General features: G+C 32.2%; 2 protein-coding genes across 2 annotated transcripts; both read left to right on the forward strand.

Moving 5' to 3' along the window:
- The first annotated feature begins 1,716 nt into the window (after nt 1-1,716).
- Nucleotides 1,717-7,777, forward strand: LOC146932971 (transmembrane 9 superfamily member 3). The gene is made up of 7 exons (XM_085704700.1): nt 1,717-1,950; nt 2,129-2,169; nt 3,481-4,066; nt 4,185-4,322; nt 4,430-4,586; nt 4,676-5,160; nt 7,260-7,777. The coding sequence occupies exons 1-7, from the start codon at nt 1,805-1,807 to the stop codon at nt 7,477-7,479; spliced, it is 1,773 nt and encodes a 590-aa protein (XP_085560826.1). The 5' UTR covers nt 1,717-1,804; the 3' UTR covers nt 7,480-7,777.
- Nucleotides 7,778-22,964: 15,187 nt separating this feature from the next.
- On the forward strand, nt 22,965-26,650 carry BRL2 (BRI1-like 2). Its single transcript, XM_085704701.1, has one exon. The coding sequence runs from the start codon at nt 23,101-23,103 to the stop codon at nt 26,515-26,517; it is 3,417 nt and encodes a 1,138-aa protein (XP_085560827.1). The 5' UTR covers nt 22,965-23,100; the 3' UTR covers nt 26,518-26,650.
- The last annotated feature ends 302 nt before the right edge of the window (nt 26,651-26,952 follow it).

Genomic DNA, 26,952 nt, shown 5'->3' on the forward strand with positions numbered 1-26,952 from the left:
TTGAAAAAAAAATTAGTTTAAAATTCGATTTCAAGGTGAAGGTTTTCATTGTTTTAGTGTTTCCTAACGTGTTAAACTTTCATGCAAAAATTTGACTTCAATGCCACTTTTCTGAACTTTATGTCTCCAAGAAAAGAAGAAAAAAAAGATCCATTTTTTATTTATTTCATACCCTCATTTAATGTTAGCAAATAAAATTGAGATAAATTTTTTTAGGCAAATTTCCTTTGCCATGTCATTACGTGGTAGCAACCACATGACAGGATTTCATGCTTCGTCAATACCTTCTATGAGAGTGAAATATTGAAGGATCAAAATAGGAAGAAACTCAAACTACAATGGTAAAATCTGTGTTTTTATTTTTATTTGCTAATATCTTTATATTTTTTTTACATAGATTATTTTCAGACTTCACATGTATTAGAATGTTATCTCAACCACTAACTTTATATCTTATTTTGTTGTTCTTTATAAAACTAACATCGTGGTCAAAAGTATTGACATAATCCTTTATTTGACACAAATGTTAAAATAGAAATAAAAAGAATAATTAGTAAAAAAAGAGAATTGTACAAAATTAATATTAATAAGTATTTTTTTTTTTTGAAAAAAAATAAGTATTGATGTGTTCAATTCATAAAAAAAAGTATATTGTGTTCATTACCATAAAATTTGTCAAAGAAAAAAAATTATCATAAATATAAAGTGAAAGACTTGACGTAAAAGTAATATATATATATATATATATATATATATATATATATATATGGGATAGGATTAAATGACACCATGGTGTCAAACTAAATTTGACACCAAATCTTAACCATCTATTTTAATTAAATCTAAGGGTAGAAATTACTTGGTGTATATGCTCTTTAATTCCTTTTTTGGAGAAGCAAAACAAATCTTTTTCATTCATTACGAGATCATTTATTTCTTTCATCTTTCTTTTGAATATATTGCTTTCTATTGTTTTACAATGATGAAAATTAATCAAGTTTTAACCACTTAACATCAACTTAAGAAAATGGGATTTCCATCCTCTCAATTCATTTAGAAAATGGTTCCATTAAAAAACTCAGGAATTTTGTGGGCCAAGTAAATCACATTTAATTTGAAATTCCAATGTTAGCAATTTAATTTTATTTTGGTCTTGTTTCAACTTCTTAAAGTGATTTTTTTTTTTTAGGGAACTCCTTAAAGTGATTACAATTCACAAGACTTTGTGTTCCAGGGATACCTTTTAGACATTTAGCAACCATCCAAATACCTAGTTGTTGTTCTTCATCAACATTGAGACATTGATGCAAGGCAAGTTGAGAGAAAGAGATAGTAATGTAAATGTGTGATCTGGTAATAAATAAAAAAGATTTGTTTTACTTCTCCAAAAAAGGAAATAGAGAGCATATAAACCAAATAATTATCTTTTTTTTATCAATGCCATAAAAATTACCTTATTTATTAGTTAATGAGATAATCAACTTCCCGTGCATCGCACGGGTCCAAATACTAGTAATTATTTGAAGAGATAAAGTTAACATACCAGCTAAAGTATAGTAAAAGGAAAAAGACAAAGGCTTACTTTTTTTAAAGTAAAAAATTGGTTATTTTTTTTTTTTGACAAAGAAAAAAAAAATTGCATTGAATGAATAAATAAATTGGTGAGATATTAAATTTCCTTATTTATTATTTTTGACTCAAAATAAAAATTGCTCTCACACACACACACACTTGTTTTGTTTCTTTCTTGTTCGTATTATTATCTATCTAATCTGACACAGAAGGAAAGAAGGAAGAGAAGAAAATGGGAAGAAGTGTCTTATGGATCCACCTGCTGATCTCTCTTCTCGCTGCCACTCGCGTCAGATCCGATGCCTCCGATCATCGTTACAGCGACGGCGATGCCGTTCCTCTTTACGCCAATAAAGTCGGTCCCTTTCACAATCCCAGGTCCGATCTCTTTTCAATTTCTCTCATTTCTCTGTTTTCCACCGTTTTCAATTTTGGGTCATCGTCAAAATCTTATTTTTTTTCTTCAAATTCACCTTCCATGTCAACGCCATATTAATGATCTAGTATTATATTGTTTTTTATTTTCTCATTTATTTTTTTGTTTGTTTGATTTCAGTGAAACGTATCGTTACCTTGACCTTCCATTCTGTGTAACAGGTAAATTTTCAGTTTTTCTTATTTATTGCTTCATTTAAATAACTTCATTATTAATTTGCTTCACTCCAAATTATTACTATTATTATCTAATCATCATGTGTGGTACCTCATGAAGCTCATGCATACATAGTTTATTTAAATCTTGTTTGGTTGATTACTTGTTGATTGTCACTTGTTTCAGTTTTGGCAATGGATTTATTGTAAATTCGTGTAGATCAATGCCTTACCTTTTCGGATAAACATCTTGCTATTAATATCAGTGTTGTCAGATACTAGCTATAACAGTTTATCCTAGCTGAATTTGAACAAATTGGTATTGATTCGCGATACTCTGTTTAGTACGAAATGTTGTCAAATACTGACTATAGCATAGTGGAATTTGAACAAACAACTATTTTCTGCCTTGTGTGATTGGATTGAGTTTTTTTTTTTTTTTTGATGGAATTTTTACTAGTGTTGAACTCTGAACAAATAAAATATCATTACAGCTCTGTTTAATGCATTTTATACCAGAAACCTCTAGTGGCGTTGTATGTTATTGCAGTCCTCTTATGATTTTGGTTAGCATGAAGTGCTTTTACTTTCACGAGTCTTTGTCATTCTTCTGACTGTTGTAATGGGCCTGGTTGTCTGTAACTTATGACACATGCAAGTGGTACCTCGCTTCAATAGAAAAATGAATCCAATCTATACAAATCATTGCATATCTATTTTAGACATGAATCTAATGCGAATCTGGATACATTCTAACGCATCTCAATTTATTCTGATGAATACTTGCCTTTGAACTTTGTTTAGCCCGTAAATTTTTAGTCTACTTTGTGTGGCTAGCCATTTTTCTCATTTAGTTTAATTAACTCTTGTTTGGTTGATTACTTGGTTGATTGTTATTTGTTTCAGTTTTGGCAATCGATATATCATAAATATGTAAATTATAGTCCAATGGTTTTCCTTTCTAGTTAAACATCTTGCTATTAATACCAGTGTTGTCAAACAGCAGCTATAGAATTTAAACAAATCGCTACTAATTTACGATATGCTATTTAGTACGAAGTGTTGTCACATAACTGCTACAGAGGCGTTATAACACTGTAGAGTAGCGGAGTTGAACAAACTACTATTTTCTACTATCTGCAATTGACAACACGGATTAATATTATTATTTTTTTATTTGATGAAATTCTTATTAGCGTTGAACTCTGAACAAAGAAAATGTCAATTTGCAGCTCTGTTTAGTGCATTTTATAATTTTATGTACTTTCATGAATTTTTAATATATACTAACCTAAAATGAGTGTGTCCGAATGCCAGGTCATGAGAAAGAAAAGACTGAAGCGCTTGGTGAGGTGTTGAATGGAGATCGCCTTGTTAGTGCTCCTTATGAACTTAAGTTTAAAAAAGAGAAAGACTCTACGGTTGTCTGCAAGAAGACGCTCACAAGGGAGCAAGTTAATCAGTTCCGAGAGGCAGTTAAAAAGGACTATTATTTCCAAATGTATTACGATGACTTGCCAATCTGGGGATTTATTGGAACTGTTGACAAAGAAGGAAAGGCAGACCCGAGCGAGTATAAATATTTTCTTTACAAGCACATTCAGTTTGATGTTCTGTACAACAAAGATCGTGTGATTGAAATCAGTGCCCGTATGGACCCTCATTCTGTGGTTGACCTGACTGAGGACAGGGAAGTGGATGTTGAGTTTATGTACACAGTGAAATGGAAGGAAACTGATATTCCTTTTGAGAAGAGAATGGAAAAATACTCTCAATCTTCTTCTCTTCCACATCACTTGGAGATTCACTGGTTCTCCATCATAAACTCCTGTGTGACGGTTCTTCTTTTGACTGGTTTCCTGGCAACCATTCTCATGCGTGTCTTGAAGAATGATTTTATGAAGTATGACTTGCTTGCTCTTCATTCAGCATATTGTCATCCTATTCACCTATATAGAACATTGGTCTATTAATCTATTTTTTCCTCGTTTTTCATTTTTATCTGCTGTAATCTTCACCAGATATGCTCAAGACGAGGAAGCTGCTGATGATCAAGAGGAGACAGGATGGAAGTACATTCACGGCGATGTTTTCCGGTTTCCTAAGTTCAAGTCCATATTTGCAGCTGCCCTTGGTTCCGGCACTCAGTTATTCACTCTGTAAGAATCTTCTGATTCATCTTTTTCCCTTCATTGTTGAAGCTTTTTTTTAAAGGTTATAAAATTGAGCGCACACAATCATTTTCTATTAATTTTTTCTTGTGCAGCACAATCTTCATTTTTATGCTTGCACTGGTTGGTGTATTCTATCCCTACAACCGAGGAGCTTTATTTACTGCACTCGTGGTCATATATGCTCTCACATCTGGAATTGCTGGATATACTGCCACTTCCTTCTATATTCAACTTGAAGGGACTAATTGGGTACATATGAATTGCTTGCATTACTGTTTGATTGTGAAATGGAATTAGAGTTATACTTACATTTACACGTTTATTTTCTTGTTTGACAGGTTAGAAACTTATTGCTGACAGGATGCCTCTTTTGTGGCCCTCTTTTCCTTATGTTCTGCTTCCTTAACACAGTTGCAATCGCTTATAGTGCAACTGCTGCCCTTCCTTTTGGCACAATTTGCGTGATAGTCCTAATATGGACGCTGGTAACTTCGCCATTACTTGTGTTAGGTGGAATTGCAGGTAAAAATAGCAAAACAGAGTTCCAAGCACCTGTCCGCACTACTAAATATCCCCGAGAAATTCCACCTCTTCCTTGGTACAGGAGCACCATTCCCCAGATGGCAATGGCAGGGTTTCTCCCATTCAGTGCCATCTACATAGAGCTGTACTACATTTTTGCTAGTGTCTGGGGCCACAGGATTTACACTATCTACAGCATACTCTTCATCGTCTTTATTATTCTGTTGATCGTCACTGCTTTCATCACTGTGGCTTTGACATACTTTCAACTTGCTGCAGAAGATCATGAATGGTGGTGGAGGTATGTAACTTATCTTATGGAAAATGCGTTGTTGTACAAACTTGTAAGAAACATGAATGATGTGTTTTTTTCCAGTATAATCGAATTTTGGATTTTTCTATTTTTTAAATCAATAAAGTCAGCTACATCTGTTTTTGTGTTTTGTGCAGTTTGCTATTCATACTGAATAGCACTGCATTTGCCACCTTTCACCATATTTATTTTTGAGTTTGTATGGTGCGAGATATGATTTTTCTCTTTTTTTTTTTACTACATATCATCTGTGCCGGCCGTTAATTAGTTATCACATGGTCTGTTAGGTTAAACAAAATTGTCTTCGACTCTATGTAGGGGGGGGGGGGGGGGGGGGGGGGTTAAGCTTATTATATTTTTACTACTGTAGAAATAAATTTTCTATCTTCACTTTTTGTTTACAAAATTCTATATAAAACCTGTACTATATTCATATTCACATATTTTCTAAATAGAATATTGAAACACCTAGAATAAGATCATAGAAATAAATATGAAATCATAATGAGAATTAATAGTAAAATTGTTCATTTTCTTCATTTTTCTCCACTCATCTCTTTCTTCTCATGTCGTTAATTGGGCTCCCTCAACATCAAGGAGCATGTGTGCTGAATGAATAAAGAATCATTTTTGTGCAATTTATGTTTCATTCTTTAAATCCACCAAATAGAGCATGTATTCAAGGTGATGCTAATTCCATAAAGTGTGACATGTACGATGCATAATTCATTCATGTTGCTACTTCAATGCCTGTAGTTTTGGTGATGTATATCTCAATGTTTTGAAAATCAAACCAGCTAGACCTTCGGGGTGATGGTTGAACTGGATGACTAATAAATAAACAAAAGTAAAAAAAAAAACTGGTTCAATTAGCGGTTCAATTTGGTTAATTGGATTACGGTTCAAATGGGTTTGAACCAACCAGCGCACAGGCTGCTTCCCGGTTCAACCGGTCCAGATTTTTAAACATTGATACATCTAACCAGATTTTGGAGATTTGTTTGAAAGCCTTGAGTGTAGGTTAGGGAGTTTATGTGATTGGTTTTTCCTCCAATTTGTGACCCAGCAATAGTGAAGTTATCCTTTTTTCTCTCCTTTCTTCCTTTCAAATTTTCATTCTGAATGAATAAGCGACTTAAGGATCAGTTTTAAAGAGGCAACACAAAAGTAAGCCTTGTGTGGCAGATATAAGAATGTTGTGATGTGTGGGTAATCAATCACATAAGACAAGATTAGGAATGAAATAATTAGAGAAAGTAAGATGGCCAAATGACCTTTACAATCACCCATAAGAAGGGTAGATTAAATGCCGGAGAATCTAATTAAAACTGTTAACAGATTTGGATTTAAATGACCCATATTTAGTAAGGTTCAGGATAGGAATTTATAGCATCATTATATTCTTGTAGTTAACCTTGTCTAGTGAGAATTGGCTCTGGTTGCTATTTATACATTTTTCCCATATATTTTATACATCAGTTGTGTGTAAAGTGGATACTAATCATATATCTTAATATAAAACATATTTTGCTTTGAATCTCTTTTGAATGATATTCTTTGGTTCTGTATGTGGGCTTCTAATGTAAGCCAAGTCCAAACCTAACTAATTTTTAGCTTAGTATAAGGGTAGGGCCATGGTATGAACCCATGGGCAAATCCAGAAATTTCCAATGACAGTAAAGTGAATTTGGATAAGGGAATTACTCAAGGGGCAAACAACACAAAAGAAAAACATGGGGGGACTTGAGGCCTTGGCCTGCCACTTGGGGTTTCTGATCATAGGCTCACTGACCCAAATTTAAGTTTGAGCTTATGCCTGTTGATATGAGCTCATGTATCGAAATGTTATTTTAGAGCCAATCATAGCATTTCTAAATTCCAACAGTTTTTTTTTTTCTTCCTGAGATGTGAAATGTTTGTCCAATTTTATTATTGCTTACTTCTCTTTTCAATTACTAACTGATGTTCTATTTTGTTTGAAAGTAGAGGCAATTCATACATTGTTTCTAGTCTGTGCATTTACCTCAATTGTGTTGACATGGGAGTGAGTTTTCTTCCTGAGATTGATATTGTTTGTGTTTCCATAGGTCTTTTCTTTGTGGTGGATCAACTGGCTTATTCATCTACGGCTACTGCTTGTATTATTACTACGCAAGATCAGATATGTCTGGTTTTATGCAAACTTCGTTCTTCTTTGGCTACATGGCCTGCATCTGCTATGGCTTCTTTCTCATGCTCGGTAGCGTAGGTTTCCGTGCCTCCCTGCTCTTTGTCCGCCACATATACCGGTCCATCAAGTGTGAGTAGTTGTGGTTGAATGTTTTGGTAAGTTTATATTGTTTCTGTTAGTTAATGAGAGAAGGTCTATGAATTTCTTTTCCTTTTTTCTGTCATAAAGTAGGTTATATAGTGTACCTGATAACAACAGAAGCTTTGACTCATCCATATTAGTGTCATGTTATTTCTGCTCTTTAATTGCACAAGCTTGACACTTAAGGTAGATTTTGGAACCATGGGGTTTAAATGTTTTATTACTGTAGTTACTGAATTTATTTTGAAGTAGATTGTACTAATTAATATTTCTGTTTGTTTATGATGATGAAAATTCAATATGCAAGTATTTACATTGAATTAAGACAATTACTGAACAAATTACTATTAAGGTGAAAATCGTTGTCGTAATACAAGATTTGAAATATATATGCTTGGACCAAAATTATGACGCCCGAATCATGATACCTCTTTTGGATTGTGGAGAACCAGATAAGAAATTAAGTGATAAGAACTGCAACTATGAGCAATTCAATGTATTTCAGATATGCTTTTGCTATTGGAGAAATAGAGGTACATAATCGCCGGAGGGGATCAAAATTGGGTTAATGTTTGTTTTTTTTTCCTTAAAAAAATGCTTTTTTTTTTTTAGTATAATGGAAGTAACGAATTTGAATTTAGAATCTATGCAGGAGTATTATTCGATCTCATTATACCAAAAACCCTAGTGACATTTTGTTTTCAAACCATGACTTTTCTACTAACAACATTTTCTTTACAATTCATCTAAGACTACTTGTTTTAAATAAATATTGTTTTAATAAGATTGGAAAAATACTAATAAGGAATTTCTATTTTATTTAACTATTAGCTATAGGGATTAGGACTTACAACTATAGGGATTGAGGCAAGAAGTCAATGTAAAATTTAAATGGCCAGCAATCCCTGCCACCATTGTTATTGTCAACTTGTCACAAATTTTTTATTTTGTTTTTTTGTTTCTTAACACTATTTCCGTCACTTGCTTCTTTTATACGTGCCCTAAGAAAGTGATACTTATGGCCAAAGGGTTAAAGTAAAGCAAATTAATGATTCTTCACCTCTTGTAGGGTATCACATATATGAAAAGGCCATCATAAGGACTGCCTAAAGAACCAACTTTTATTTGTAAATTGCTTCAGCGCAAGAAACTACAGTGACTATTTTCATTTAGATAGTTACTGGTACATTTTTTGCTCACTTAGGAGAAAGAAAATTCCCATCACTTGCTCGTTAAAATTTTGAACCCTAATCGCAAATTATTATATTTAGTGCATTTTTTAAAATTAGGGTGAACTAACTTGATTTTGAGAATAGTTACACTTTTTAACTTCAACAAAATCATGATGTCTATAATTTGTCAAACTCGTTGTTCATCCAAACATACAAGAATTAAAATCACGTGTTTACAAGACTTGTATATCTGGCTTTTATTGGTATTTTCTTGACTCTATAAAGTATGCACCTCAACTCTACTTCTTGTCTTGGATAATTTAGTAAGCATGTTTAAAATCAAGAAAGGGAAACAAAACAAAAAGGAACTCAGGTGATCCATGGTACTTCATCACTAATTGAATGAATCTAAAATATAAAGTTTTGCTTATAATAGTGACCGGAGAGTGTATCCATTATCGGGAAATTTTATGTATTCTCACACAAGTTGTGGCTCTCTTGTACACATATTTATGATTGCTTAAATTTATGTAAGGATAATTTTTTGTAAGGAACTTGAACTCCATATTTCATTCCAAATTGATAAACATCACGTGTAGTTAGTCTTTCTAGCAAGTATGTATATAACCGTTGATCTTCAACGCATAACATCAAATTGGTTTATTTTTTTGTGTGAGTATTTTTATCTTAATCTAAACTTACTTCCAAAATGTACAGCTTATGAGCATTTGACCGAAAACAACTTAGGAGTTTAATCTGTCTATAACTAAATTAAAGATTGAGATTAAATTACTTTTCCTCTATTCATTTGGCATGCTTCACTGAATCACTAATTCACTATCATGTTCAGCGTTCAACTCAAATTATTAGATTGGCTTAAAGTGAATCGTGTTTTATTTTTAGTTTTTGGAAATAAATAAAAATTGGTCTGTAAACAAGTAAATCTAGCTCAATCAATTATTAATATTTTTTTTTTTGAAAAAGCTAAATTAGCCCACTTAAATTAGCACCGGGGAGAACCTAATCTGAGACTTCGAAGAGGAACACACTTCCAGGTCCCAAACATTACCACCGGGTCGGGCCAACCCAAGTGGGTTATTATTAATTTTTTAAAAAAATATTTTGATAGGATTGATTTACTGTTCAAAACTTCTAATCAAAAAAGAGAATATAATTACCATTACCAATTGTTTATCAATCTATGTATTCTTTTGTAAAAATTTCAAACAGAGGAAAAGGAAGTCAACTTGAATTTAAGCAATAATTGAAGGAGATAAAACAAACATAAAGCAACTATACATAAAACGAATGTTTATCATGTCCAAAAACAAAGCTATAAATATACCATTATGAGTATGATGTATATGTATGATAAGCCAAAAAGAATAGTTTACCCAACAAATTAAAGTGATCCAAATCTTACACGCCAAGGGAATTATCTTTTTATGATTTGAAAAGGCTATTCATTTCATGGTTGTATAGATTCAGAAAATTAATGACATGAATTGGGGAGAAAAGAGAGAAAATATTGGGATTGAAGAGACAAAAGAGGATATGGCTTTTGGGTCACAATCAATGATTTGGATTCTGTGAACAAAAAATCCCATTAGTAGTAAGTGATTTATAAGTCGGTCCCTGGCGTGCCATGGACGACATATTTGGTCACACTCTTACCTATTTCCTTATTTGCATCAAAAGCTCCACCCCACCCCACCCCTTTGGGACCCTCCCCTTCCCTCAATTACCACTGCCCTTAGAATTAAGGGTAAATGTTCGATCAGCTTAATTTTTAAGAGATAAGGAGCTCTGTTTGTCGATTTTTTTAAAAATAATAACCTTTTTTTTTTGTAAAAAATTATTTAAAAAATGAAAATCTAAAAAGCTGTAATAAAAGTAGCCCAAAAAAAAGTTAACATTGAAATTAAACAAATCGTTTATAAATTATTAAATATCAAAATTAATTTTTCTAATAGGTAATAAGTAGACCTAAGTATGTAGTGTCATTGATCAAATTGAACTTCATGGTCAAACTTGTGATTATTTGTCAAAGTTAATCAAGTTTATGAACCTTGGTGGCACTGGCACACCAATTAACTTTATTCAATTATAATCAGCTCTATTCCTTATCCATGCTAGAATTTTCAAAGTTGCAGTCACCTAAAAAGAAAGCAAAAGTACGACTTTCATAGTACTACCTTTCATGAAAAATCAAGAGTTAATTAATTAAGTTCAAATAACATCTATGGAGTTAATTTTAATCTTACAAGTTACAACAAGGAACCTTAATTGTATTGAAAATAGATTTGACTATAGTTGTACGTGTACATTATTTAAGCCTAATGTCTACCCCATATAATTACATTGTTAGTCGATCTTTTTTTTCTTTTCCTAATACATTGTTGGTCAATTTTTTTGTTGAAGTAGTTTAGTTGATAGAAATTACTTTTTTAAAGTGAATAAATGAGAAGTCTAAGGTCCATATCCTAATTCATGTATATATTATACAATATAATATCTCTACCAACTGAGTTAAACTCACATGAATATCGTTAGCCAATCTTAATTGATCGATCATTAATTTTATTTTTATCATATCTTTCTTAAAAGCTAAATAAAAAATTCTTGTAAAAAAAAAAAGTTAAATAAATAATTAGTAATTGGATGTTGGAATTGTCTTCAAGGGTCCTCTAAAGTGTGCATGTATAAGCTGGCATATCTGCATGTATAAGCAACATAATTGTGTGAGTAAAACATATATAGTTTTAGGTGACAACTAAGCTATTCATTGAAAAAAAATAGATAAGGGTTAATCATCTGAGTTGATATCCATCAAAATTATTCACTCATCAATTTATATTAATTACATAAACAGACAAATATATGACTTTGATTTATTTTTTTTGAGGGAATATGACTTTGATTAATATCAAACCAAACGAATAATTTCTACCCACTTTTTATTGGAATAAATAAGAATTTCTTAAAAAAAATAAGAATTTCTAAAAAAAAATATTTGTCAAGGCTTTACACACATGTTTATGAAAGTGGTGAGAATAGTTCACTTTATAGTTTACATGCCAAAGTTATCCCTTTACTATGTTCGTTCGAATGATTATGAATGGGTCACCATATTGATAACTAATAATAAGAATAATTATGAGGTACAGTTTTTATGTAGGGGACTGCTATGGTGAAGTTGCTTTTGTGATTTTTTTGGAAAAATCGCTTATGTGGCCTAATAAGAGAGTGCCACGTGGATGTCTTTTTAAATCGGTTGATTGGAAAAGCGATTTTAAAAAGCTTTAGTTTTTGGAAAAAAGATATTTTTATTTTTGTTTTCATTCTTATCCCTTATGGTTGTATTACTGGCTCTGATACCAGGTTTGGCGCAGAATCGCCAGCGGAATTTCCTCGAACTTCGTTTAGCATTTGTTTGATTTTCTTTAACCCTTGAAATGGTTTTAAGAGCGTTCTAGCTCTTTCTTTTTGTATATTAGTAAGATTTTCTAAATCTTCTGTTTCTCTTAGTAAATCATCAATATATTCTATATGATAACCTACAAATTCTTTTGAATGGAAAAGAACTTGTCTTAAAACAATTCTTTCATTATAAAATTCTATTTCAGAAACTATGCTTTCTAGTCTTTTCTTAAAGAATCTTAATTCTGTTATAAGATCTAATCCTGGCATTTATATGTCTGGGATAGAGTTATTTGAGGAATTTTCTTCAACCTTTTTCAAAAGGTTTTCTAAATGAATTAATTTTTTAGCGGGCCATAGTAAGGTCTCAGCTCTTTCTCTTTGTTGGGCAGAAATATTTTCTGTTTCTTCTAATTCTTCTATCATTTCTTCCACATATGGAATATGTTGAATTATTAAGTCACGAACTCCCCAAAGAGTATTTTTCATTTCTATTCTTAGAAAATTCTTTTCTATTTTGTCAGCTAGATTTTTTAGCTTTATTTTGAATAAGCTTAACTCGCTTTTTATTGTTATTCCAGGAATTATAGCTTTTTATTAATTCTTAAAAGTTTTATCAAACTTTTTACTATCTAGTGAAGTTCTTGGTGGTAAGAATCTTGGTTCACTAGTGCTTTCTTCTTGTTCTAAAAGAGTTGTTCTTTCTATTGTCATAATAGATTTTGACCTTTTTAATGGTTTTAGAATTGGTGATTCTAATTTTATTAATAGTGCAAATATTTCATCTATTTGTATCTTTTCTTTTCCACTAAATTCTATACTATAATGAGAATTACTTAGTGCATAATTCATTTTATAACTTACACTAAAAGGATGATTTCCTGGTCTCATAAGATCTTGATCTTTTAGTTTATAATGAATTACTAAAGATCTATTCAGATCTGTATCATTTAGACTCAAGCCTTTTTGTAAGTTTATATCAAATTTTATTTTTCTACCTATTAAATTTCCTTCACCTTTGGTTATTAGTGAATGTTTTTTATTCATTCTAGCATCTTCTATAAGAAGTTCTAGTTCTGAATTTATTCCTTTCATAAAAGTACTTTTTATGATTATCTGGATAGTTGATATATGAATATATCCTATCTTTTGTCTTTTTTCTAACGATAAGTGTTTTAATCTTTCGTTTATTTGTTCTCTATCAATTATAGATATTACAACAGATCCATCTGTTGATTCCATTGGTACGGCAATTTCTCCTACCATCATTCCATATTTTAGAATGTTTTCTCTAGATAGTTTTTCTTTTATTAAAGGATAAATACTTTTTTGTTTGAAATTTTCTTCTGGTTTTAAGGTAAAATCTACCTTTTCTATATGATCTATTAATACATCTGCCATAAAACCAGATGAATCTTCTTTTATCATGCTAAATTCCATTATAATATACTGAGAATTATAAAATCGTACCTGACTTTGGTTAGATGATTATGATCTTTCGATCTTTTGAACTTTGAAATAATCTTTCGATTATTGATATTTGAAACTTCAAAATCTTTTGATTTGGTTATGACAACCTTAAATCCTGCAAAGCCCTTTCCCAACAATGTTTTTCAAACTATATGGTACTTACTTCATTGATTTAAGTCGTATTTACAAATGAGCATCGATGCTCTTATTTATAGGAGGATAGGACTTACAAGTAGTTCATATGTCCTTATCCATGACAGCAAAAAAGAAAAACAATTAAAACACGCAAAGAAAAAAGAAAACGCATTATCACCTAAAGTGATAAGATTCTTATCTCTAAGTGGACCCCATCTGACTCAGATGATAAGGTTTACTATTACAGCTTTATTCCTACGGTCATTTACATGACGCGTGTTTAGGCTTTTTCTTTTGCCTTATCTTTAGGTACTGAAATTGTCGGTATTTTGTCATCTTCTGCCGACACTCTGTTTTTTGCACACCATCTACACATGTGCCCTTTGTACTTTGAGAAGTATTGGCAACACTCCTGTTGTACTTCATCTGGAATTCGGTAAAGACCATTCTCAAATCCTGAGAACAGTTCTTCAAAATGAAGTGTTTGTTTAAAGTGTTCTTCTGAAACCTTCTTCTTTGAATCACAGACCATAAGACAGGTTTCTGTAGTATAGAGGACCTTATAATTAATAATGGTAGAACTATGTCTAATAAGGTTATCATAAAAATGTTTCATTTGATAAATGAACGAATCTACTGTCCACCCAATACTTTCTGAATTCGGAGGTAGATATGTTTTATTTGAAATTCCTATTTTGATGACTGTTCTTGGTCTTACAGCCACAAAATTATTTTCTTCAAAAAACCATGGATAGGTTTGTTCGAATTGGAGATATATTTCTCTTCCTTTAGCAAGAAAATCATTGAATCTTTTTGTTGTATCGCCAATCTCTTTTGGAAGATCAGCCAATTCTTGAAATCTACGACCTTCTCCTTCTTCAAAATATACAGTCTTGAGCATTCCATAGTCATAGAATTCTTTGAGCAATTCCTTGGATATACCTGGAACTGTATTAGCTTTTACCCCATACTTGGTGTTTACTGGGTAAAAACATTCAAGTGCAAGTTCTTCTTTAAAGTTTGCTAGCCATCTCCATTTTCCCATGAAGTCATCAAGGATTTTTGGTTTATTTTTCTCTTTCTGGAGATTTATTATTGATCCCACTGAAATCTTTTTCTTTGACTCCATTTTTGATGGTTGACCAATTTCCTTAGCAATGGCCATTTATTTATAGGAAGCCTTGTAAGCTTCTTTTGCTTCTTCCATGGTTGGATAAGCTTTGTGTCTGACATTTTTGCCATTGATATGAAGACTTGCAATTGCCCAATTGCTGTAGATGCCCTTCATTGGACCATCAAAGATGACATACACCTTTTTCCCTAGTTGTTCGTTGATTGGATCAACGACAACGTTTGGTTGGTCTGAACCATTTTTTGGCTCTTCATTTTCTTCTTCGGCTTTGTCCGCCCATGACTTTTTTGTATCTTCTTCTGGCATGGAACCTGCTGAAGATGTTGATGAAAAACTTTGTTGTTCATTCAAAGTCTTTTTTGTTGGATCTTCGCCTGTTGTTATTGTTGTTGTTGGTGTTTCAACATTTATGATCTTAGTTAAACTTTCGATCATTTTAACCATCTCCCCCCTCTCTGAAGAGAGCTGTTTTAGCTTTTGGCTATGGATTTCTATTTGTTCATCCTTCTGCTTTAAGCTTTTTTGGAGAACTTTTAGAGCTTGCTCCATTCTCTTGTCAATGTATCTGCAAAACAATTATTTTCTGATTTTATTATTTGAATATAAGGATAGAATTGTTGGATGCTCATTTGCCATCGAACAAGTCTTCCCTGTTTATGATCAACTTTTAAATTGTAGCGCCAAAATCCGCTAGCATAAGTTGAATCAGTTCTTAATAAAAATCTTGATGGAATTAAATCCATTCTCCATTTTTCTAAAACTTTTAAACAAGAAAGGGTTTCTTTCTGATTAATATGATATCTTGTTTTAGCGTCTTTAAAAGAACCTGAGACATACTTGCATAAAACAAGTTCTTTATCCTTAATTCGGATGTTATTACTTGAATAATCAAGTTTTGTATCAGTCGAAACTGATTTTATATCTGATCGCCCATTAGGGATATCTGATTTTAACTGTGGGGTTGCGCCCACAATGGTATAGGATTGTTGTGGGGTTTCATCCTCAACATATCCACTGAGATTTAATCCCAGTTTTTGTTTACCATTAGGAAGAGCTCTCATAACTCCAGCCCAAGTAAACTGATTTGCATCAACATTTACAACCAAAAAATCATTTTCTATTGGGTTGTATAGTTGTGGTAAAACTTTTAGTTTTTCTTTTAAATATTTTACAGCCTCAGTATCTTTTTGTGTCCATGACCATGACACTTTTTCAGATATCTTCTTTTGTAAAATTTTTCTATCATTTGCTAAATCTTGGAGAAATCCCTCATTAGCAATATAATTTAAACATCCCAAAAATCTTTGGATTTGCTTCCTATCCACTAATTGATCAGGAAAAAGTAAATTTTTTTCTTGAACATGTGGTGACAAATCGAGTTTTCCTCCTTCTCTTATAATAAGACCAAGGAATTCAATTTCTTGTTTCAAGAGTACTGACTTTTTTCTGGATAGAACAATACCTCTATCTTTTATTCTGTTTAAAACAGTCATAACATCTTTGACATGCTGCTCTTTACTTCCTTTAGTGAAGATTAAAATATCATCGATATATACAAAGCAAATATGATCAAGACCTTTTAGAGTATTGTCCATAAACCTTTGATATATTGATGGTGTCTGTTTTAAACCAAATGGTAAAACATTCCATTCGAAATGTCCTTCTGGACAACTGAAAGCTGTTAATGGTTTTGTTTCTTCTGATAACCTTAACTGCCAATATCCAGATTTTGCATCCAGGGATGAAAACCAATTACATCCTCGTATTTTTTCAAAAATGTAATCTTTTCTTGGTAACTTATAAGAATCACTTATAGTTGCATTATTAAGTTTTTTATAATTGATTACCATTTGAGCCTTTCCCCTTTTTATCTCATTGTGTTTTCTGACATAAAAAGTTGGCGCTGAATGTGGACTAATAGAAGCACTTATTAGACCTTTTTCTAATAATTCTGCTATTTCTTTTTTAAATTCTTTCTTATCATCAGAGGAATAAGGGATTTTGTATAAGACCTTAACTTCTTTTTTGGGGTCTTTAAGTTTTATGGCAATTAAATCTTGTATCTTATTTACTGCAGAATCTAATGGATTTTCAGAACAAACTTGGTTTAGATGATGTTCTAGATTTTGTTCAGTTGTTAAGTAAAACTTTCTTTTATCCCACATACATCTAAGTACATTGAGATTTTCTATTATTGCCCTTAAAATTTCATTTTTTGTTATAATGTTTGTTGTAACAAGTTTACTTTCTTCTGGATTATTTACGTTAAACCATTTTAATGTTATAGTATCAAGTTCTTGAATAAAAGGATTATATAACTTTTAAAAGTTATTTCCTATTATCAAATCTATTCCAGAATCATGTTCATAAATTGATCTTATATAAAAATATTTATCCTCAATTTTTATGAAAGTATTTTTTAAAACAAACCATATCTTATGTTTTGTTTTATCAGTAATTATTATTTCTTTTGGTTTTTTTAGTGCAATCCATTCTTTTGATATAGATTTTCTTCCAAAACATAGAGTTGCACCAGTATCAATGTAACCCATGATTTTCTTTTTATTCAAGATAACTTGAATAAATGTTGAATTAGGATTTCCATTTTTTAGGATTTTCCTACTCATTCTTCAAATTCTTCTTCAGTAGTATATTCAAAAATACTACTTTCATCAGAGTCTATGTCTGATTCTATTGGTTCGAAACCTACTTACCAAATTAATTTTAAGGTTTCTTTTTTAGAATCTTTCTTCTTAGGACATTCATTTGCATAATGTCCTTCTTCATGACACAACCAACATGTACATGTTTTTTTCCTTTAGGACATGAATTCTTTTTAGGATATTTTTTCTTTCTCCTAAAATATTTTTGTTTGTTAAATTTCTTTGGAAATTTCTTTTTTCTTTTGTATTCTGATCGATCAATTTTTCTAAAGATTTTCCTTTTCCTTTTTCTTCTAGATTTATTACAACCGTAGTTACCTACTTTATCTTGGAGTTTGTCACAACAAAGGTTTATTTTTGCTTCTCTTTTAGCAATTTTGTTCATGCATTGTTCAGACACCCATTGTCTTAATGCAGTTATTCTAGCTCCTAGGGTATTTTCCATTCCCATAACATTTTTAAGTTTTTCTTGAAAAACCTCTTCTATTTTTACACCTACTATTGGTGGAAGTTTATTGTAAAATAATCCAAGAAGGTTATATTCAGTTCTTTTGTTTTTGTGTATTGAATAGTAATATTTTCGAAATTCACAAATGAATGGTTCTATTTGGCACATATCACAAATTCTCAAATTAAAGATTTTATGAATGTTAGTTGCTTCAAGATCACTTTGTCCATCATCAGAATCGAATCCAAGAAATTCCTTTCTTAGTTCTCCAAACACATAAGTAGTTACATCTGAATTTTTTTCAGGTAAATCTGGGTCTGGATCTTCTGAAAGAAAATTCCAAACACTTCCTGTGGTTTTAGTTTTGAGGTAATTAAAGATATCTTTTGATCCAAAAGCTTTTAATTGTGGATCTATTTGAATGGTTACCATATTATTACGGTACCATGTTCTTAATTCCTTTGTTGCGTCTGCGCTGCAATCTAAATCTAAGACGTCTAAATCTTTATGACGGTTTAATACTGGAATATACTTTGATGATATATTTGCATATTTTACTCTAGTTATTTCATGATATCTAGGATTTAGTATAAATGGTTGTGGTATTATTTTTCCAAATGGATTTATAAGACCATCCATTTTTTATCTAGCTAATCTTTTGAGTCCATTTTCTAAATCACAATACATTTCTACATAATATCTAAAAAGAAAATAATCAAAATATTCTTTTAGATAGTATTTGGCTGTTTCTTTGCACCATCTAATTTGGGCTTTTACTATAGGGATATCTTGGTAATTTGGACACAAGCACCAAGGTTGGAGGATAAATTTTCTTTTTGGATTTCTAAGATACCAATGTTTCATTATTTATTTTTAAACTTTTTAAGCCGGTTTTTGATCAACTGATTTAAAAAATTTGACTTTTTTGGAAAAATTATTTAGGTGACTGCACCGTAGAACTCAACATCAAATTCTCACGGTCAAAATGCAATCCTTCATAATTATCATGATTGAAGCGTGTTAGATCGAGTGTGCTGAGGTAGAGAGAACAATCTTCTGTACTAGTAGATAACGAACAAAGCAAGCTTTGGAATTCTTGGCGGAGCATACAAATCTGGTGACGTAATGCTGCACATCGATTCATAAAGACACTCTCGACTTCTAAATAAGCAAAATGGATAAAAATAAAATGGTAGACTTAAATCTTGAATTTATGGAACATTTGAGCCTATTTATGCAAAGTCTAGTTCAACTTTATGCAATATAATACGTAGATAAAAGTAGAATTAAGTGCTATATAATTTTTTATCTCATGCGTCTGAGACTTATGATATGATAAAAAAAAGTATCATGTACGTGTATTATACCATACTCTCATCTAATTCGTCTTATCCCATTCACCTTTTATTTAATGATGTCCTTCAAACAAACGTTTATAACCTAAACTATTTTTGTACCTTTTCATATAAAAATAAAGAACATTTTCCAATACTCACAGGACCATGTTTAGTACCTTCGAGAGTTTATAATATATCAACAAAAAAGTTAGTGTTCGACCTTCAATATTTAATTTCATTCAATGAAATGGTTCACACCAACTGATATAGTTTTTACAATTCATCAAACCAACTTGTAATTGTTTTTGGATATGCAATATGAAATGTTTTAGGTGTCCTTTAACTCACCATTTCATGACTTGGAGCTTCTCCAATAGACTCAGTTTTTTTCACTGCATGTTAATGTTATAAACTCATTTTAGAACTCTTCATTTAGGCATTAACCACTTTCCAACTCAACTTGAAGAAAAATGTGTTTCCTTCTTGGATATAGGCACCTTGCAAATGTTTTCTAGGTTCCATTTCGATTGGGCACTAACATCCGAATTGATCTTAAGTAAAAGCTATTGTAAAAGTAATACATTATTAAATGTCTTTTCTAACATACTAGTTTGTGCCCTAATTAAAAGAGACGTTGGATTAAATAACTTAGGGATTCAATTCTTTACCATAAAAAAATAAACCACTTTGTAGAGTTTGTGCCCTAATTAAAAGAGACGTTGGATTAAATAACTTAGGGATTCAATTCTTTACCATAAAAAAATAAACCACTTTGTAGTCTTGTAGACACAAAATCTTAATTTGGTGATTCATAACAACTCAACAGGGATTCACTAGTTGAAGAATCTGATAATTAGTGTGTAAAGTAAAATATGGTCCCCAAACCCAGCTAAAAAGTTAAAAACTTTAAATATGAGGATGGATTGAACCAAGTCACTATTTCAAGAGTTAATAGTTGATATATTTTGATAATAACATGTAATGGCATCTGCCCCTGCTTGCAAAGGAAGAATGAGAGAGAAATGCACAAGAGGGAACATCATCACATCCCATGCCATTAACACTGAGCTAATTGATGTTGCTTCATGGTGGTGGGGCTCACTTCCGTTTACTCTAGCTATATTATTTTCCCCGGAAACATTCAACCATAATAACACACTATCATGACTTTACCTTCAAATTCAACACGTGGGGCCCTCAATAAAACACTTACAATTCTTTTTACTTGTTTTTTTTCTTCTTCTTATATAATAGAGGAGTGATATTTTGACAACCAATTTCCAACAACTTTTGGTGACAACCTTTTCTCTCTCTTTCTATTGGACAATGACAATAGAGAGAGAAAAAGGAAGAGAGAGAATAAAAGTATAATGAGAGTATGAGAGAGAGTTGTCACAAAAGTTGTTGAAAAATAGATGTTCAAATATCATTTTTCTATATAATAATCATGTTTTAGTTATGAAATATCCATGACCAGTTAGGGATGGATAATCTTGGTGAGGGAATTTCCCGTCCTCCATTCATTTTCCTCCATGGATCTTGTTAACGAGTGCTTCAGTGCACTATTTAATTTTAAAATAAGTATTTCTAATGTATTGATTGCATTCATTTTTTATAAATATTTACTACTTTATTTATGGTCTTTAAAAAGTATTTCGGAAGTACTTATTAACTTTTTCTTTTTTTTAAAGTCTTTTAATTTTGTCTAAACTCTCAATTTGAGTGTTGAAGGCCAGTCAATAGATTTCAATTCAAAATACAATAATAAAAATAAAATATTATCATTACTCACCATGTCTATTGTTTCACCATTGTTAGTTGCAAACACGAAGAGACTTGTGTTAATAAAACTAATTCTAATATTTATCAATTCTTTTTTCTATTGTATGAAATACATGTATATCTTAATGGTCGTTCATTAATGTGATTTTATCAGATTTGATTTACACAAAAAGATTATATGCATAACATTTTTGTTGAAATCAGGTCTTTTTTATAATAAAAAGGTAAAATTACACTTTTAGTCTCTTAACTTTATTTTAGGTAACAATTTAGTCATTTATCTTTTTTTCATTTCAATTTTGTCCTTTTGATCCATTTACATATGAATTTTTAAGCTTAAAATTCATGATTTTATTTTCTTATGGTCTTTCAGTCTTCAAATCTATGATCTTTGTCTATGTTTGCATAAGAATTTTAAATTTGAAGCTTGAAGATGTATATGAAAATGGACAAAAAAGATCAAATTGAAATAAAAAAAGATAAAGAACTAAATTGTTATCTGAAATTAAGTTAAGAGACTAAAAGTGTAATTTTGCCTAATAAAAAACATTTTTTTTTGAGGTTAATTGGTTTTGATCAAAACTCATAAATGACCAACAATTATTAGAAGTTGATCCATTGTAGACCAAAATTCATGGTTTCTATTCGTGTAATCTCATAAACAATGGTTCAAGTCAGAAAACAACCAGATTAGATAGGACTCCACTTTGGTGCCATAGCTTATGTGCCATTGGTGCCATAGCTTATGTGCCATCACACACATCACACACACATCCACACACATCAATGGCCAGGATTTCCCCAATGGCACACAAACTATGTCATGGAAGTATTTTCCGATTAGATATGCTGCACATGGTGCCAATATGATATTAAGTAGTACTCCTTCCGTTCCGGAATATCTGACCCATTTTCTAAAAAAAGGTGTCTCAAAATAACCGAGTCATTTCAATTTTCAATACAACTTTCATCATTCCCAATACAATATAACTCTAATTAATACTACTTTCATTATTCACAATACAATATATTTCACTTTTCCCTTTATTTATGCATTTTTCTTAACCTATGTGAAAAACCAAACTGACTCAGATAAAACGGGACGGAGGGAGTGCTATACTATGTGTGTTGCCAGTGCCATATAGTATATAATTGGGAAACATTCTCACGCCTCACTGACAAACAGTGACTCTTGGATCAAGCACAGACTAATGTCTCAGGTTTTTGTTCTTCTTTCTATTGCGCCGATCTTTAGATAAAGACAGACCTTTGTCTGTGGGCCCCCTTTCATTGACCAAAAGTCATATCATTCCATCACTAAATTCTCTATTTTTTTCCATATCTATTCTCACTATTTATTTGGTTTTAGTTGGTAAACTAAAATATTTGATGCACATCTAAAGACTAATCCGTTCAAGAAAAAAAATTATTTAATGAGCTGAACTCTTCCAACATACTAAGTTTTTATATATATAGAGATCCAACCTTAATCTAAATGGTTAAGTGATCTAAGTAAAATTGGGACTCATCTTAATACTAAATGATTTTGTTCTTTCACTAAAATAATCTTTACTTAAATTACATAGTCGTGTGTTTGAATTGGTGATTAGTTTGACAAAATTATGTTAATATTATAATTTTGTCGAAACTCAAAAATGTACATTCTTATTCAAATTCCAACTGCACATTCATGTCTATCTAAATATACATTTAATTTATATGGACTGAAATTCCAAATATGGTGGACTTTTTAGCACAAAAATGAAAAGTATAGTATAGTGGATCAAAATTATAAAATAAGCAACGAGTATAGTATAATAGTATATACTATACATAAAATACCCACCACACAAACTTATTCTCCTTCTTCTCACTTTCCCTCCTTTGAATTTTATAAAAACACATAAAGCAACCCTCTTTTCACAAAGTTTTTTCCCACAACAAATTCTCATCATACTACTCACTCATTCTCTCTTTCTTTCACTCCTCTTTCCACACTCATCACTCACTATATTTCCTTGCAAATTCTCTCTTTCTACAAGCTTGATAATTTTCTCAATGGAGAATAACCCACTTCAGCTTTTACCTCATCTCACTTTAACCCTCCTTATGATCATGATCATAGTTTTGTTTCCTATTAGTACTGCTGAAGCAACTGCAACAGGTTCTTCTATCAAAACTGATGCAAAGGCTCTTCTTGCATTCAAAAAATTGATTCAGAAAGATCCAAATGGAGCTTTATCAAGTTGGAATTCAAAAACCAACCCATGCACATGGGATGGTGTGACTTGCACCCTTGGAAGAGTCACTGGTCTTGAAGTTAGTGGAAACAATGATGTTTCTGGAACTATTTCTCTTGATCCTTTATCTTCTTTAGATATGTTATCTGTTTTGAAATTTTCTCTTAATTCATTTTCTGTAAATTCCACTTCCTTGCTTAAGTTACCATATAGTATAACACAGCTTGATCTATTCCTTGGTAAAGTTTTAGGTCCTGTTCCTGAAAATTTATTCTCCAACTGTCCTAATCTTGTTGTTGTAAATCTTTCTTACAACAATCTTACAGGTCCTATTCCTGATAACTTTATACAAAATTCTGATAAGCTTCAGACCCTTGATTTATCTTTCAACAATTTGACAGGTTCAATTTCTGATATCAAAATTGATTGTAAATCATTGTTGCAACTTGATCTATCAGGAAACAATTTATCAGACTCATTTCCAATTTCTTTATCAAATTGCACAAGCCTTAAGAGTTTGAATTTAGCAAGCAATTTTATTTCTGGTGGAATTCCAAAGGCTTTAGGCCAATTGAATAAATTACAGTCTTTGGATCTTTCACACAATCAAATTACTGGTTGGATCCCTTCTGAATTGGCAAATGTTTGTGGTTCTCTTTTAGAACTTAAACTTTCTTTCAACAATATTACTGGTTCAATTCCATTTGGTTTCAATTCTTGTACTTGGCTTCAACTAGTTGATATTTCCAACAACAACATGACAGGTGAATTACCTGAGTCGGTAATTCGGAGCCTCGGATCATTGCAGGAACTTAGGTTGGGAAATAATGCTATTTCTATGAAATTTCCATCTTCAATATCTTCATTGAAAAAATTGAGGATTGTGGATTTTAGTTCAAATAAAATTTATGGATCCATCCCTAGAGATTTGTGTCCAGGTGCAGGTTCACTTGAGGAGCTTAGAATGCCAGATAATCTCATAAAAGGGGAAATTCCAGCTGAATTGTCAAAGTGTTCACAATTGAAGACTATTGATTTTAGTTTGAACTATCTCAATGGTTCAATTCCTGATGAGTTGGGAGAGCTTGAGAATCTTGAGCAGCTAATAGCATGGTTCAATGGTTTGGAAGGAAAAATTCCACCAAAGTTGGGACAATGTAAGAATCTTAAGGATCTTATATTGAATAATAATCACCTTAGTGGTGGAATTCCAACTGAGTTGTTCAACTGCAGCAATCTTGAATGGATATCACTGACAAGCAATGAGCTCACGGGCGAAATACCGCGAGAGTTCGGACTTTTGACAAGGTTAGCTGTTCTGCAGCTTGGAAACAACGGTTTTACAGGTGAGATACCATCAGAGCTAGGAAATTGCAACAGTTTGGTGTGGTTGGACTTGAACAGCAACAAACTCACAGGAGAGATCCCTCCTAGACTTGGAAGGCAGCAAGGAGCAAAATCGTTGTTTGGCATTCTTTCCGGAAACACTTTGGTGTTTGTAAGAAATGTCGGAAACTCGTGTAAAGGAGTTGGAGGTTTGCTGGAATTCTCAGGAATCCGATCCGAACGGCTCTCACAGGTAGCATCATTGAGGTCTTGTGATTTCACAAGACTTTATTCTGGTCCTGTACTCAGCTTGTTTACAAAATACCAGACTCTGGAGTATCTTGATCTCTCCTACAATCAGCTTCGCGGAAAAATACCAGACGAATTTGGAGATATGGTGGCCTTACAGGTACTTGAGTTGTCTCACAATCAACTATCTGGTGAAATCCCTTCAACCCTTGGCCAGCTCAAAAATTTAGGAGTGTTTGATGCATCACATAATAGACTACAGGGTACTATCCCAGACTCATTCTCAAACCTATCATTTTTGGTGCAAATAGACCTATCTTACAATGAGTTAACTGGTCAAATTCCATCTAGGGGACAACTAAGTACACTTCCAGCCACTCAGTATGCAAACAATCCAGGTCTGTGCGGCGTTCCATTGCCTGAGTGTAAGAATGACAACAGCCAATCTACATCAAATCCAAGTGATGATGTTAGCAGAGGAGGACATAGAAGATCAGTTGCATCATGGGCAAATAACATTGTCATGGGAATTCTTATTTCTGTTGCTTCTGTATGCATTTTAATCGTGTGGGCAATTGCGATGCGCGTAAGGAGGAGAGAGGCCAAGGAAGTCAAGATGCTTAATAGATTGCAAGCATGCCATGCTGCTACAACATGGAAAATTGATAAAGAGAAAGAGCCGTTAAGCATTAATGTTGCAACATTTCAGAGGCAACTGAGGAAGCTTAAATTCTCACAGTTGATTGAAGCAACCAATGGTTTCTCAGCAGAAAGCCTCATTGGTTGTGGTGGTTTTGGTGAAGTGTTCAAGGCCACACTCAAAGACGGAACATGTGTCGCGATAAAGAAGCTCATTCGTCTGAGTTGCCAAGGCGATAGAGAATTCATGGCTGAGATGGAAACCTTAGGAAAAATCAAGCATAGAAACCTTGTCCCTTTATTGGGATACTGCAAAGTAGGAGAAGAGAGGCTGCTTGTTTATGAATACATGGAATACGGAAGCCTGGAAGAGATGCTCCACGGAAGAATAAAGACACGTGATCGACGAATTTTAACATGGGAAGAAAGGAAGAAGATTGCAAGAGGTGCTGCTAAAGGACTTTGTTTTCTGCATCATAATTGCATACCTCACATCATACACAGAGACATGAAATCAAGCAATGTGTTACTTGACAATGAAATGGAGTCAAGAGTCTCGGATTTCGGAATGGCAAGACTAATAAGTGCCCTTGATACACATCTCAGTGTAAGCACACTAGCAGGAACACCTGGATATGTTCCACCAGAGTATTACCAAAGTTTCAGGTGCACTGCGAAGGGTGATGTTTATTCATTTGGTGTTGTAATGTTGGAACTTCTTAGTGGGAAAAGGCCTACTGATAAGGAAGATTTTGGTGACACAAACTTGGTTGGATGGGCTAAGATTAAGGTGCGCGAAGGGAAACAAATGGAAGTAATTGACACTGATTTACTTTTGGAGAGCCAAGGAGGAACAAATGAAGCAGAAGTGAAAGAAGTGAAAGAAATGCTAAGATATTTGGAGGTTACTTTGCGGTGCGTCGATGATTTGCCTTCTAGAAGACCAAGCATGTTGCAGGTAGTGGCCTTGTTGAGAGAGCTTATACCTGGATCAACTGATGGAAGTAGCAGCAGTGCTTAATAATTGAACCATGTTCTTGTTCATAATAATTATTACAAGTGAATGAATTTAAGATCATATATATATATGATGCTTGTAAGATTAAATTATCTACAGATGTTATTTCAGAAGTTTGTTTTGCCTTGTTTCAAAATTGATTGCTTCATTTTGTTGTGTTATTTTTTGTAAGTGATATAATGTAACTTGAATGTAGTAATTAGATGTGAAATCAGAAAACAGGAGATAAATTAAATTTAGTTGCACTTGTCCAATCAAATAAAGGCAATGAACCTAACACAAAGGTGATATGCAGAATGACGATACTTATACACCATGCTTTGTGCAATTCAATCAAGAACAATTTCACTTTAAATCCACCATATGATAGGCTATTCCCATTTAACTTGGACATAAATCCCAGATGAGTAAAGAAATATTTGAAGCAGCTACATAAGC

This window comes from Medicago sativa, chromosome 4 (genome assembly GCF_051527215.1).
Source record: "Medicago sativa cultivar Bolivia chromosome 4, Bolivia_mono, whole genome shotgun sequence".
Classification (NCBI taxonomy): Eukaryota; Viridiplantae; Streptophyta; class Magnoliopsida; order Fabales; family Fabaceae; genus Medicago; species Medicago sativa.

Bases quoted from the DNA above. Each gene is read 5' to 3' on its own strand.
- LOC146932971 (XM_085704700.1), top strand. From the start codon at position 1,805: ATGGGAAGAAGTGTCTTATGGATCCACCTGCTGATCTCTCTTCTCGCT. The intron at 4,323-4,429 runs GTAAGAATCTTC...TTTCTTGTGCAG, and splicing joins GGCACTCAGTTATTCACTCT to CACAATCTTCATTTTTATGC. The intron at 5,161-7,259 runs GTATGTAACTTA...GTGTTTCCATAG, and splicing joins GATCATGAATGGTGGTGGAG to GTCTTTTCTTTGTGGTGGAT.
- BRL2 (XM_085704701.1), top strand. From the start codon at position 23,101: ATGGAGAATAACCCACTTCAGCTTTTACCTCATCTCACTTTAACCCTC.